General features: G+C 39.9%; 1 protein-coding gene across 2 annotated transcripts in view; it reads right to left on the bottom strand.

Annotated features, from left to right (window-relative positions):
- The window catches only part of LOC126175312 (tRNA N6-adenosine threonylcarbamoyltransferase), an 82,870-nt gene that overhangs the window by 11,911 nt on the left and 54,979 nt on the right, over positions 1-15,980 (bottom strand). Inside the window, exon 6 of one of the 2 annotated variants that reach the window (XM_049922021.1) lies at positions 815-853. The exons of the other annotated variant lie outside the window; for it this stretch is intronic. Within the exon in view, the coding sequence (XP_049777978.1) occupies positions 829-853 (25 nt within the window). The 3' untranslated portion in view covers positions 815-828. Of the gene's footprint in view, positions 1-814; positions 854-15,980 lie in introns of those variants that run through there. 2 annotated transcript variants of the gene reach the window in all.

Below are 15,980 nucleotides of genomic sequence, written 5' to 3'. Positions count from 1 at the left end.
TGAGAACCAAAACATGGTCGATGGTTTTCCATTTACTAGTGCCATGACAGCATTGGCTGTTACCGCGGATCCTGTACTCAGTCAGGTCCTCTCTTTTGTGCAATACCTGTGGCCGGAAAAACCCCCAGCCATGCCTCTGATTCCTTGGATAATTACTTCTCCCTCAAGCACCACATTTCAGTATTTGATAGGGGTTCTTTTGTTAGCTACAGAGAACATTGCTACCCCCATTATTATTCCTGCTTCCTTATGCCGTAATGTACTGCAGTTTCTGCATGTCATTCATTGGGGACCTCTCACCCACCAAAGCTTTGGCACGCCAGCATGTGTATTGGTTGGGTATATTGATGGTGACATTATGCAGCTTATTGCTGCTTGTGCTCACTGTGTTCACCAACAGGCAGCTCTGTGGACATCCTTTTCCCCATGGCCGACACCGCAGCGCCTGTGGGAGCATCTACATCAGGGGTGGGCACAAGAGCTGCCTGCATGGTTGAACACGGGCACCGTGAGCCACGAGGGCAACGTTGAGCAACTGTGAGGGCACATAGTGCAGACAGCAGAGTTGTGCAATGTGGCTGGGCGCTTGGGTATGTATATTGCACCAAGAGCAATCATGCCACTGTTAGAGTGCTTCGCGCACACAACGGAGTATGGACAAGCTAACGTATGTCGTGCATGTGGAACACAGACAAGTCCAAGGTCATTTCACACATATGTGGTGTCCGTGAACTTTGCGCCGGTACATGATTATCAGGAGGCCAATCGTATGTTGCACAACATGCGTGTGTGGGAGGTAAGTGTAAAACGTGCTTACCTGAAGTCTGTTTATCCTGTACCATGCAACGGTTGGCTGTGAACGGATGAAAAACAGTTTAGAACCATTGTAACATGTTCTACTTTCAGGGCCACAAATAAGAAACAGATGTAAAGGATTAACAAAAAAAACATTTGTATTGTAAGTGTTACATTATATTTACACAGACGTATGTAGTTCAGAGGAGGGGTACCACATACAAATAGGACATAGGCATTATTTTATGTCATCATGGATGTTTTTACAACGATTTTGAATTAGCATCTCAATATTTGGTGTGAAATTACTGGTCATTAGGCGCACTGCACCAGTAGAATGAACGATAGTAAGACTACTCCTAAGCTTCGATTTTGTCAGTTTCATTATGGAGAAAACACTTTCGCACAAGTATGTTTCGCACACAAGCAGCTATTTTAAATAACAATGGAAACTGTTGACATGGAAAATATTTGTTGAAGCTTTCCAAGGTTTCTGCAGTGTGAAACTTCTCCTTCAGTACACGACTGCATTGAAAGTCCGTGAGTTCCAACTGAATTTCAGAAGGCACATTTTCAACGTTGACTGCAAAAGATTTAAGTCCTCAAATCTAGTCTCAAAAAAGCCTTCAAGAGACTGTAGCATTGTTACAAACCCATCAAAAAGTTCTTTGAGCCTTTCTAGTTCCAAATTGTTTTCACTAACAACTAGTACAACTCTCAAGAAGCGTACACACGGCATTTCTGACAGTGGCTTTGCCCAAAAAATCTGTTTTCTCTTGAAAACCAAAACAGTGTCAAACACTTCGCTAATTACCTTATTTCTACCTTGCAAAGCTACATTAAAGCTATTCAGATGCTTTGTTCCGTCAGTTAAAAACACAAGGTCTAAAATCCACTGTGGGTCATCAAATTCTTTCACCAGTTTTCCTTTCGCATCTGTCTTTATAACCACGTCCATGACACCAAATAGTTTGGCACAATTTCTAGCAAACTAACATGGTGAAGAAAGCAACATATTGCTGGTAGTTCCTGCTGGACACCACCGGCTTTCAACTTTTTTCATATCAAAGCAACAATACCAGACTTATGAACAATCATTGCAGAAGCCCCATCTGTTGCAATCGATGAAAGTTCTTCCCAATATAGCTCATATTTCTCTATTATATGTTCTATGCACAAAAATATATCGTTGTCCGTTGTCGTGTAATGCATTGGCACTAAATCAAGGAGTTCTAAAGTCACATTAAACTGAGAATCAACTCTTCGCAAAAAGACTGCAAGTTGAGCAATATCACATACATCAGTGCTTTCGTCCAAAGCTAATGAAAAGAAAACCAAATCTTTGATCCTGCTTCTCAAATGAGCTTCCACATCGTGTGCTCTTTCTTCAACGCAACTGCAAACCATTCTCCACGAAAGAGGAACGGTTTCAAAAACAGGAAGACTTGCTGAGCACAAAATTGTTGCAGCAGCAGCAGCAAAACATTCTTTCACAAATTCTCCATAGCCGAAGGGCCATGCTGTTTAACCTACGCGCTACACGATAGCTTACTGTCATCACTGCATTGTTGTGGATGATGAGGTTTTCGTCCTGTAAATACCTACAGGAGAAGGTAAAAGTGACGGAAAATGCACATAACATATTATTAACAACAGTAATAATATGAATCAATGTCATAATTACCTACATGTATATGTAAGTCTTTCTCCTTTTTCTGCTTCAGTTTGATGAGTTTGATTTTTCTTTCTTCATATTCAAACTGACTATATCCTTCTCATGAAGCAGTTGATAATGTCGCTTCACACTGTACTACTTCAGTGAAGACAATGTTGCATTGTAAATCAAACACTGAGGTCTGCTTTGCATTCCAACAAAAATGTACTCTTCATCCCACTGTGGATTAATGCATAAGGGTTCAAAGGACTTTCGGTTCAATGATTTTAACTCTTCCTCAGCCATTTTCCACCCAATAGTTCTGTTTTATCAAAAACACCGAACACGATGCACAGACAATAAAAACAATGGGAAGTAAACGGACTGAGTGATTCCGCACAGTGCAGTGACGTGCATGGCTAGGTGAGTGGATGGTGGGGTGGGGGTACTGCTGGCTGGCAGAGTGGGGGAGAGCCGCGGTCACACCTTGCAGGCACCTACGAGCGCCCGCACTTGTGAAACGGTATTTGTCCAGCCCTGGTCTACATGTTAATTTTGCTTGGGCCTTCCTAAATCAATATTGGCTCATTGTACTGGACACCTATGCCAAGTTTCCCTACGTGGCACGTTGTCCGACCACGTCCGCGGCAGCCACTATTTCAGTCCTGTCTAAGATTTTTGCAATTAAGGGACTTCCATATACTGTGGCTACTGATAATGGCCCCCTGTTTGTTTCTCAAGAATTTGTATCTTTTTGTCAGGCGAGTGGCATTCACCATCTCACAGGTCCCCCATTTCATCCTCAATCTACCTGTGAGGCCGAAGGCATGGTTGAGACATTTAAAACTCACATGTGGAAGTATGTATCCAGCAGGTACCCTGAAACTGCTTTAAAACTGTTTTTTGGGCATGTACCATTCACTCCAGTGGGGGACAAGAGCCTGGTGGAGCAGTTAAACGGATGCTAACCACAGACGTTCCTTCACCTGCTGCATCTGATGCTGTGTCTGCCAGTGCTGCCGGCTCCGCAACGCTTCAGGCCAGGTGGCTTCAGGCCAGGTGCGCCTGTCTGGGCTCATTGTTTTCGCCACAGGCCAAATTGGGTTCTTGCCACCACTGAGTGTCACTGGGGCTGGCACTCGTGTGTCGTTCACACTCCAGACAGGTGGACATCCTGTAATTTGACCAGCTGTGGCTGCACATGGCGGGCTCTGTCCTGGATGGCCCAACACCTACCTTGCCCCCAATGCCTGTTCGTATGTCGCAGATGGTAAAGTCTCTCAGATCTTTGTCTGAGGTCCCCACCTCTACTCCCATTTGTATACAGCCATTGCCAGAGCAGCCCCCTTGCACCGGATGCTGCAGCCACCACCACCACCACCACCACCACCTCCATTGCTAGTCCTGTGCAGTAATCACCTCCCATGCCCCCACTGATGTTCCTGGCGCCAAAAACTGACCTTGAAGAGGACGTCACTACAGAGGTGCTGTCCCCGGTCCTGCCCTGAGGCCTCTCATGGGAGGGGGACTTTGTGCCAAACTGGCCACTCACCACTTCTGTCCCTACTCGCTGGTGCCTACCCACCACATGCTGCAGTAACTGCTGCCATCATCAGGCGATGAAATGGTCACAGCGCCATCATTGGCATTTCTGTGACTATTAATCTCGATGCCTTTTGAGACCAGTGCTTTTTTTCACAGTGCCGGTGCTCTTTTTCAGTACCAATGCTTCTCCTGTACTATCCATTTTTCTATTCCTAGTGCTTTTATGTATATATGTGGTTTCCCCCTAGAACCGAGGAGTGATGTACCTTCACTCATGAAGTGTGTGATTTCAGACATTGTGCATCCATACAGTTCTCAGGCCCGCTTATAGACACCATGTGGGTCGGCCCCATGGCGCACTCTGGTGAGCCACAAAAGAAATAATATTGTTTAAGTGACCACAAATGAGTGCTCAGCTTACTCTGTAACCTGTATTATTGTTGTGCATGCAAAGTGTTCAGTGCTACATGCAACCTGTATTTCACTGTACCATACATTAGCTCTACAAAGTACTATGTTCCATAAATTGTATTTGTTCCTGTTATAACAGTGCCCTGCACAGATTGTCATCCCTACTACATGCCTGCCTATAACAGACAGCTCAGATATTGTGTTTACACTCACACCATACACTGCATCTAGCCTCAACAATGAGCTTCATTAGTGACACATTTTCAATGAAACAAGACTTTCCACAACTTCTGTCTACTGCTTAAAAACAAGTGCTCTATGGTAGTTAGACTGCTTGTATTAACACACCTCTACGCCATATCACAGTCAATAATTATTTGTGACAACAGTAGACTGTATTAATGCTTTGAAGTTTAGAAACTTCCAAATCAGACTGTGGAAACTTGAAACAATCCAATTTGCCTGACAAATTATGACCTTCAGAATTTGTGTGGGCACTGAAAATCTGAAAATGCATTTGCTTCTTTTCAATCTGATCAGAGTCACTGCAAAAGTACTGACTTGCACAATCATTAACTGTTATCAGTTGCAGTTTTGTGTTTGAACTGTTATTTAGGACTGTAGCACAGTTTTTTTTTTAAATAAGGACAGCTAGATAATCAAAGATTGTTTTGATATGAGTAATACAAACTACATTAAAAAAATTTTGTTGAATGCAAATAACCTGACATCAGCTGTATTTGGTACAGATGTTCTACCTGCTGGTGATGTATGGAAATTTGCAATGCACCAGGAGTCAAACCTGTATTTTTCACTTATCACAAGCAGTTGCCTATCATTAAGCTACCCAAGACAGAACAAAACTTCCATCTGTTACCCCCAAACTGCAATGCTTATCCTCACAGTGATGCAAGTGTTTCACTTGGTCAGACTATGTTTGTAAGGTAGTCCAATTAAGTGGCTTAGTGTGTACAGCTATCTTGAACAGGTACTACTTCAGGTTTGCCACACATTTCCCCAAGTGAAATTTCCTGATATTTCCCTGAATTTCAGAGAGTTTTAGCATTTTTCCCTGATAAATCTTTAGATATCAAAGGTAAGTTAAGACATAAGTGGATAATCTGTCTTTGCAGCTAGAGTACAAGAAACAATAGTGCAAAGAACAAAATATTTGAAATAAACTTGGAAGTACTAACATCAACATCTTTTGTAATGAACTGTTTTTTGATAGAGAAAGCAAGCCAAATGGCATGTGTGTTTAATTAAGACCAATGAAGTTATTTTATTTCAATAAAACTAAACACATTTGGTAATAGAAACACGCATTTACTTGGCGTCGCAAGGCATATTTAAAATACCTTCACCAATTGCAGAAATAACCTCAGAAAAATGTAGGCCTCTTGAAAGAAATGTATAAGGCGTGAAAGAATTGTGTAAAATAACACTGCAGGTGGCTGCCAATAAAATGTTGGTTCTACTATGTTTGTTATTGTCAGTTATTACCCACTGTGTTATATCTATTATTTTACAGGTATTGTGCAAATTTTCTTTCAAAAAACATATGCACACATAGCGTACAAACTGCCAGCGACTGACACAATTTTCTTCTTCTTATCGCCCATACTTTTTAACACATGAACTACTTTTGAAGTGTCAAAATGTACTAAAACAAATAAAATATCTATAAAACACCACACTGTACAACATGCTAGCAGTGAGACAGTCTCAATTCTTTAAATCCATCGCCCATGGTCTCTAGCCTGCTGAGAAGCACCGCAGTCCTGGGTCCATGGATAAACCATGAAAATCGGCTGCATTATGCCACACACAAACAGACCCGGCCTGCAAGCATGTTGGTGGGACTAGATCTGATGGTGCAGAGCCTGCACATTAGTGGGAACTGAATGGCTTCAGATTGGCAGGCTTGATCCATTACAGATACCCGCAGAAATAGACTCCAGTTTTGGTCCATTGTGGAAATCCACTCGCGTGGCCAGCTATTCACAAGCCACACACAGCATGTTGATGAAATGAGACCAAGATGATCAATCCATGCAACAGATAACTTGTTCAAATACTCTGAGAATCAATAATAATGAGGATAGGTAGTAACTGACCGTAAAGATGATTGCTGAGCCACAGACAGGTGTGTAGAAAAGACAATCGCACTCACAACTAAATTTTCAACCATAGCTTTTGTCAGAAAACAGGAGCACACACACATTCACACAATCACTCCGACACAACTCACATACACGACTGCAATCTCCGGCAGCTGTGTCTACAGCATCCAAACAAATCACTCTCCATGCTTTCTTGCCTGTTGTCAGCAGCTGCGAGGCTAGTGGCAAGAAGTGGTGGCAGCAAGGAATGAGGGAGTAGGGAGCAGCACATGTACTCAGCTGCACCCCCAGCAAAGATGCACAACACCTCAGTAAACAAACCGTTTCATCTACTGAGACAAAAATGAGATTTTTCCAGCATTTTTTTTTTCTTCAAATGTCCCTGATAGTTTCCTAATGGGTTTGAAATTCCCTGATATTCCCCAATTTCCCAGATTTAAAGAACCTATGGCAACCCTGTACTTGTATAAATACATCTACATCAATACTCTGCAAGCCACCATAAAACATATAATGGAGGGTACCTTGTACCAGAACTTGTCATTTCCTTTCCTGTTCCACACACAAATAGCGCAAAAAAAAATGATAATCTATATGCCTCTGTGTGAGCCCTAATCTCTTGTATCTTATCTTTGTGGTCCTTATGCGCACTATATGTTGGCAGCAGTGGAATCCTTCAGCAGTCAACTTCAAATGCTGGTTCTCAAAATTTTCTCAATAGTGCTCCTCGAAAATAATGTCCCTTCCCTCTAGGGATTCCCATTTGAGTTCCTGAAGCATCTCCGTAACACTTATGACTTGTCTGAACTACCAATAACAAATCTAGCAGCCTGCCTTCAAATTGTTTTGATGTCTTCCTTTAATCCGACTTGGCACAGATCCCAAACACTCGAGCAGTACTCAAGAAGAGGTCACGCCAGCATTGTATATTTACAGATGAACCACACTTTCCTAAAATTATCCCAATAAACTGAAGTCGACCATTCACCTTCCCTACCACAGTTCTGACATGCTTGTTCCATTTCATATCGCTTTGCAACGTCACACCCACATATATAAATGATGTGACTGTGTCAAGCAGGGCACTACTAATGTTGTACATATACATTGTGGGTTTGTTTTTCCTACTCGTCTCATTTTTCTACATATAGCTGCCATTCATTATACCAAGTAAAAATTTTTTATAAGTCATCTCCCATCCTCCTACAGTAACTCAAATTCGATGCCTTACCATACACCACAGCATCGTCAGCAAACAACCACAGTTCGCTGCCCATCCTTTCCACCAAATCATTTATGCATATAAAGAATAAAAGTGGTCCTATCACAACACCTTTGTCTCTAATGAACACTCACCATTGAGGAAGCCATATAACTTAAAAAGTCTTTGAGCCACTCATGTCTCTGAACCTATTCCATATGCTCATATCTTCATTAACAATCTTCAGTGGGGCACCATGTCAAATGCTTTCCAGAAATTCAGAAATACGGAATCTGCATGTTGTCCTTCATCCATAGTTCGCAGTACATGATGTGAGTAAAGGCGAAGCTGAGTTTCATACGAGCAATGCTTTCTGAAACAATGCTTGTTTGTGGACATAAACTTCTCGGTCTCAAGAAAATTTATTATATTCAGACTGAGAACCTGTTCAACGATTCTGCAGAAAACCGAAATTAGGGATATTGATCTGTAATTTTGCGGATCCAATAGTTTACCCTTCTTATATACAGGAGTCATCTGCTCTTTTTTCAATTCACTTGGGACTTTGCATTGGGTGAGACATTCACGATAAATAGTTAGGTAAGAGGTCACTGCCCCAGAGTACTTTTTGTAAAAGTGAACTGTGATTCCATCTGGACCCAGTGACTTACCTACTTTCAACACTTCCAATTGTTTCCCTACACCAAATATGCTTATTACAATATTCTCCATACAAAAGTCTATCCAAGTGTCAAATGACGCTATGTTTGTAGGAATTTTCCTGCCTAAACAATTTCATGAATGCAAAATTTAAAACTTCAACTTTTATTTTGCTACCTTCCACTAACACACCAGATTGGACAACTTGGGACCTGAAAGCATTACATGCCATTTAGGCAAACGATATTTCAGACTCCTTGTGTAGTACAAGGAAAGATGATAGTAACAGAGTAAAATTGCGTAGGGACCAAGTCATTAAATGTATACTGTACGCAGGTGTTTGTTGCCATGTGTGCAGACATTAAATGGGAGGTGTGGAATATAACTGTAAGGTGTGACAACAAGCAAATGGCTTCACCTGCTGTGGGCAGGGCCTCTAAGTTTTGGCATCACGGCTTGGCAGTGGCTTTATCATCAAGGAGCAGCCACACTCTCCAAGAATGAAAATAAAAGACAAGATAGTTTTGTGACAAATAAAATATATTGTATTCTTCAATGTCACGTTGGGCCCTCAAGGTGTATGTCGTATGAAAACTTGTGTTCTACTCTAATTCATGAATCACTCTACTGATCTGTACACCCATTCATGGAAATATATGTTTGTAAAAAGAAAGTAGTGGACATGCTTTTTATCTTCTTTTTCTCCACTAACAGCTGCAGAACATGAAGTGGTCAAAGCTTTCCTCGGCTACACACAGGATTTCAGAGGGACTGATTAGCAGGACCTCTACCTCAAGAAAATCAACTACGGTGACAAGGTTTTTTTTTTTTAAATAATACCCTAAACCAACAATAAAAACACTTGATGTGGCTCACAGTATTCTGGATGTGGAGTGTTGAAGCAAAAGGAAGAAAATAAAGAACTGTAAATTTACAAAATCTTGAAACTCAACAAGCGATAAATTACGGCATTGTTAAGAGCAACAAGGATCAAACAAAAGGAGAAACTATAAGTGAACAGAGGTAATTATATTGTCTAAACTCAGTAACAATCTGTTAAGAATAAAGCAAAAGGAAATATCAGACCAATACATGAAATCTGAAGACATACCATACTTATACAATTGTGGTACAAGTATTACAGCAACTTTAATTAAATTTACGAGTCAAGCAAACAATGTCAGCATGTGAATAAAAGAATGTTTTAATGATGACAGAGAAATTTCTAAGTGGTTTGGAGGAGAAGGATGTTTTGATGGGGTCAGAGAAGGAGATTTTGAAAGCTGACATCGGCTGGGACACTGTAGTAGCTGAGCAATGCTGCAGAGGTGCTGCTGTATGACACAGTGCACTCCACCTATCGCTACGTTCCAGACATTGGATATGCCGGGCAGTGCAAATCATCACAGTACATTGTCACATACACGCGGCTGCATCTGCTACATGATGAGAGAGTGCAGTTCATCAGAAAGAGTGAACTGTTCAGAAAATACAGAAATCCACTTTGAAAACTTTTTTTTTCATCTGGAGAGCGACACAGAGTTTCAGTGTTATCACATTTAAGAAAACTGTGCAGTGACCATTTATTAGCATAATAGAGGTTATATAACAGAAAATATTTGCACTGTACAATAGTCATTACAAGAAAAATGGTCGCAGAGGTTCCAGACTGGTTTAAAGGTTTAGTACAACAAATGTCTAACGAAATGAACTACAATATTAAGGAGCTATCTGACAAAGTAGAGTCTAAAAGTAATGAACTGTCTGTCAAGGTATAAAATATGAAAAAAGAACTAAAAGAACATGTCAATTAGGGAATAGAATTAACTAGCACTGCACATAGTTTGACCCCGTTGTCTCAGGAGTTGACGGATGAGATCAGTAACCAATGCAATTTAATTCGCGAGGAAGTGAAAGAGTAGTTCAAAGAATTAGATGGTAAAATTGACAAAGTAGGTCAATTTGCTTTAGAGAGTTCAAACAGGTCAAAGAGCAAATCTCCAAGCTGAACGAGCATGAAACTGTTTTAGAACAATGCAAAAAATTTAGAGAAATAATTCACACACCTAAAACGCTATCTACTTTGGAGGATGATCACAAAAATTTATAAATTCTACTGTAGAAGAGAAAGTAGAATCACTTGATACTAACACTCTTTCTAGGCTACTGAGAGGAAATCTGTGAGAAGGCAGGGATAAATAACAGTGGGTTATCGAGTAGTTTACTAGAGGAGTTATAACTGGGAAATTATATGAATTTATCAAAGCAATTTCCAAAATTCAAACCTGTGGAAAAGTTTCACCCCACATATTTTTGAGAGTATTTTCTATACCTTTACCAAAACCTAGGAGGATAGCAAAAAGATATATTTTGCCTTGAGTTATTTGATAGGTGTTGCAGTATTAGTATGTGTTTTTCACCACAGCTCGAATTTAACGAGGGAAAAGAGCAAATTTTTTCAGTGTTACGGTAGACCTATTAAAGTTCAGAATATACTGCATCCAAAAGCAGTATGTCTCTTAGACCATGATACAGGGAAAGATAAAGAATTATATAATATTAGATATGATTAAAAAGATTTAAGGCCCACGGAGAGTTCATAGTCTTTGCAAATTCAGCGAGCTCAAGACCACTGGCCATCCGAGTACTTGTTTCTGTATTTCTATCTTAGTTTTCTTGGGATCAATTTCTATATTCTTTGATTATTCTATTATCTTTTATTAATATTACACCTTCTATCTTCACCTCTTCCAGAAATAGAACTTTTTTAAATACAAAATAAAATAACAAAAATAAAACAACTCCAATACCTGTACACATAGCGTCTAGTGTTTATTCAGAAATAACTGCATTGGTACGTTTATGAAGACAGGCAGGAGCTTAGTTAATACACTTACCTATAAAAGAACATTTCAAATAAAATTCTGAAGAGGTACAATGTACTTTTAGTACATAAAACGCCAACAACAAAAATGATTTTAGCCCTATTATCATATGATAGTAACAGAAAGTGGAGGGAAGTTATAGCACTATGACACTTGATGAGAAATGCTTTAACTCAAAAGGTCTATGCATAAGCTATAAATTTAGTAAGTTAAATATTCTGGAATTTAGAATAAGAAGTTATTGGTTTTGTACATTTTTAAACATAAAGAAAGAAGGACAGAGAGGTAGGGTTTGTATTTGAATTTTATTAGGGGAAATTAATCACGGTCAATGACATCACCTCTATCAAGTATTGATTGATGAATAGCCCAACCACAGAAATTATACTGATGGTTGATGATGACTAACATGAAAATACCTGCCTATTCCACTGATTTCATATGTGTTTGTTAGGACCAATTTTCATGGAGTCTGCAACCATGAAGCTGTTACAAGTCTGTTCTGGAGGAAATGCCAAACAAATTCTCCCTCTGGCACCACGGCAAAGTACCTTTGCACATGGGGTTCCTTGGGTGGGAGGCGGTAAAGGAAATATCTATGGGAACTTCCTTCTTTCCTTCTTCAGTCCTAACATACCTGTCTATTTTCTTTTCTTACTTCTCCATTAGTAGTACCAAATCTACCTTCCCTCTGTCCATATGCAAAGTTCCTATTGCAGGATCCCTTCTAATTACAATACAAACAGTAGAATTTACAAGCTACGGCAGTGGGATTGCACTGGCAGGCATTTCACGTAGGGTGATGACAATAAACTAACAGGACTTTTTTTAGGGTTAAATAAGTAACACATGTTAATCATGCCACACGTTGTATGGGAGAACAGTCCACTTAGAAGATGGAAGGCAAGACAAACTGATGGCATGCTAACGTGCATAGCCAAATATGAAGCAAGATCTTAAGAGTTAACAAGAGAACAAGAAGGTTTGATAACTAGTATTCAACAAGGAGTAGGTCCATGAGGAATAAATTTTAATAACAGGTGATGAAGTGCTAATATTATTCTAGTATATTCACAAGATATACCTGGAATAAAATCTTTTATATTGTCTAAGTCTAGTAATCACAATAAAGTAAAGGATAAGCTATGTGTACCAGTAAGTAAAAGCAAGATACGTAAGTGACAGAAGTATGAGTATGTAGTGATGTTATATTTGTTACAACTAAGAGTAAAGAAAAGTTAGAACATAGGAGTTAAGACATTTAAATATAAAACAATCAAGTAATGTCAGCAGAAAGCAATTATGGGAGAAACTTATCGTTTAAAGTGAAAAAGGCAATAAAAGGGGGTTAGTAACTGTGTTTACTGATGGAGTTAAGATAGGACATACCCAAATAGTGGATGATCTGTAGGAGAGGAAAAGGATAAGCAGATCGGTAGGAAGAATGGCCTATGCCTTCGTCAGATGAACCCATGGGAGGGAGGACCTGTACCATTTAATGTACGTGGGACAGAGGCAAGGTTGGACGGACTCAAAAGAAGGTATGGTCTATACCTTTTTGACTGGCAGTCACGATATGAAAGATTTCTACAAACTGGTTATATAATCAAATAGACTTATCTGATAGTATCGGTGAAAATGGTAGGAACAGGCATGTCCCAGACTTGTTGACTAGAGTCTGTAGTGAGATTTGACTTTAGGGACTAAATAGTGGGCATACATACGACAAGAAATTCCTCAGGTAATAATAATGTGAGAAAAAGTAGAAGGTAACCAATATGCACATATACAGGAAGTAAACAAGACACTTGAGTGTATTGGCTTGAAGGAAATGCATTGTTAAATAAATAAATAAATATAAAAACCATAAGTAAGCTGAAGAAGTTTATTTAAGTGGGATAATATCTTCCTGTACAAAAAGACTGGCCATTACAGTACAATTTCTTACTTCACACAGGATGTGAAGCAAATAAGATGGAGTTACACAAAGTAGGCTAACAATGTTGAGCACAGTTTACCTGAAATGAAACAACAAAACTTGGAAAACTTGTTATTAAAAATGAAGTTTCATTCCTTTTTAAAGAAGGAAAACATATCAAGTATTTTTAAGTAAGTAGGTTGTATACTATTGCATGTTAATGAGGAATAATTTTTTAGAGATCCTGACATCTTTCCTTTAAGTGGGGGAATGTGAAGTATTACTTGCCATTTAGGCAAATGACCCTTCACACTCGTGTAGTACAAGGAAAGATGATTGCAATAGAATAATATTATGTAGAGAGTAAATCACAGAATGTATACTGTGTGCAGGTGTTTGTTTTCATATGTGCAGACATTAAATGGAAGATGTGGAATACACAAAAATGACAAAGTGTGATGACAAGTACACAGCTTCACCTGTTGTGGGCGGGATCTTTTTTGTTTTGGCATCACTGCTTGGTGCTGGCTTGACAATCAAGGGGCAGCCGCACACTCAAAGAATGGAAACAAAAGACAAGGTGGTTTGGTGGCAAATAAAATATACTGTAATCTTTAATGTCGTGTGGAGCCTTCAAGATGTATGTTGTATGAAAATTTGTGTTCTACTCTAATTCACGATTCACTCTAATGATCTGTACATCAATTCACGGAAATATATGTCTGTAACAGGAAAGTGGTGGACATGCTTCTTCATGATATGAGTAGAAGTTCTCTTGTTTTGCTCCAATAACAGTGGCAGAACATGAAGAACTCACATCTTTCCTCATCTATACACAGGATTGCGGAGGCAATGATTAGTAAGGCTACTACTTCATGAAAATCAACTACAACAGCTGGACTTAAAAAAAGGTAAATATGTCAGATATTATGTGACAGATCTCATGAAGTGTTCTGACTCACCTTGAACTACAAGGAGTGAGCCAGCATCTACATAAATCCTAAACCAGAGATGCTTATTACTTTGTTGTCCATATGGGAGTCTGTCCAATGGTAAAATGAAAGCACATTTGTACAATTCTCCTACGTGAATGATTTCTTGAATGCAAATTTTAAAACTTTGGTTTTCATTTTGCTGTCTTCAACTGCCACACCAGACTGGTCAACAAGGTACTGTATGGAGATCTTAGACCCACTTAGTAATTTTACATAAAATCAGAATTCTCAGGTTCTGTGCCAGATCTTTTGCCAAAGTATGACTGTGGTAGTTGTATTATTCCTGCAAAGACTTCACAGAAGCACGAATCTCCAGTAACTTTTGCTTGTCATCATTTGTGCGTTCTCTCCTGAAATGAGAGTACAAAGCATCTGCTTCCTCAGCACCTTATGGATTTGGTTATTAAACCAGGGTGGGTGTTTTCCATCCTTAGTACACTCACTAAGCACATAACTCTCCAGACCACTATTTACAATCTCCTTCAACTTTGCACATAATTCTCCTACATCCAACTTTTTGGAACTAAGTGATGTCAATTCGCTGCCTACGTGAGACGCTATTTGCTCTTTCCATCATAAACACTCTCCTAGCCTTCTTGCCTGATTTATTAACTTTCATAACCACTGCTGCTACAAAGACATCATGATAGCTAATCCCTGTTTCTACACTGATGATGTCAATAAGGGCTGGCCTAATTGTAGCTACAAGGTCTCCAATACAACCACTGCCTACTGGCTGCTGAACTAGCTGCTCAAGATAGTTTCCAGAAAAGTGTGTTCAACAGTACTATGTACGACAGTCTGTCTGTAACACCCCCCCTCTAACCCCCCCCCCCCCTCACGTATCCATAGACATTCTATTCTATAGAATGAAATTTTCACTCTACAGCGGAGTGTGCGCTGATATGAAACTTCCTGGCAGATTAAAACTGTGTGCCGAACCGAGACTCGAACTCGGGACCTTTGCCTTTCGAATGCAAATGCTCTACCAACTGAGCTGACCAAGCACAAGTCCACCCCGTCCTCACAGCTTTAATTCCACCAGTACCTCGTCTCCTACCTTCCAAACTTCACAGAAGCTCTCCTGCAAACCTTGCAGAACTAGCACTCCTGGAAGAAAGGATATTGCAGAGACATGGCTTAGCCACAGCCTGGAGGATATTTCTAGAATGAAATTTTCACTCTACAGCGGAATGTGCGCTGATATGAAACTTCCTGGCAGATTAAAACTGTGTGCCGGACTGAGGCTCGAACTAGGGACCTTTGCCTTTCGCGGGCAAGTGCTCTACCAACTGAGCTAACCAAGCACGACTCTCGCCCCGTCCCCACAGCTTTAATTCCGCCAGTACCGAGTCTGAGTCTTGGTCTGGCACACAGTTTTAATCTGCCAGGAAGTTTCATCCTATTCTATACTCTGTAGGTTGAAGTCACCTCCAACTAGCATTGCATTATCTAGGTATTTATGCACTACTGACCGTGGACTTTCTTTGTATGATTGTAGAACTGTCCGGTTATTTTTGTTAACTGCAATGAACACGTCCCCTCCTATGGCCTTTAATCTGTCTTCCTGATTTACGTTACATGACTCACAAAATAAATCAGAACTTTGCACTTCAGATTTCAGCCAGCTCTCGGTCCCAAGAATAATTTGAGCGAGAGAACTTTCCTGGAAGGTAGTAAGTTCAAGTACTTTGCTACAAATACTTCGACAATCTACTAATAAAATTCTGACAGTCAAAGAGTCTTTACTCTCAATGCGGTCTAACTTCCCTTGCGGCATATTGACCGGGAAG

This window comes from Schistocerca cancellata, chromosome 3 (genome assembly GCF_023864275.1).
Source record: "Schistocerca cancellata isolate TAMUIC-IGC-003103 chromosome 3, iqSchCanc2.1, whole genome shotgun sequence".
In the NCBI taxonomy this organism is placed as follows: domain Eukaryota; kingdom Metazoa; phylum Arthropoda; class Insecta; order Orthoptera; family Acrididae; genus Schistocerca; species Schistocerca cancellata.
Note: the sequence above shows the minus strand (reverse complement) of the source record. Positions and strands in the feature narration are given on the sequence as shown.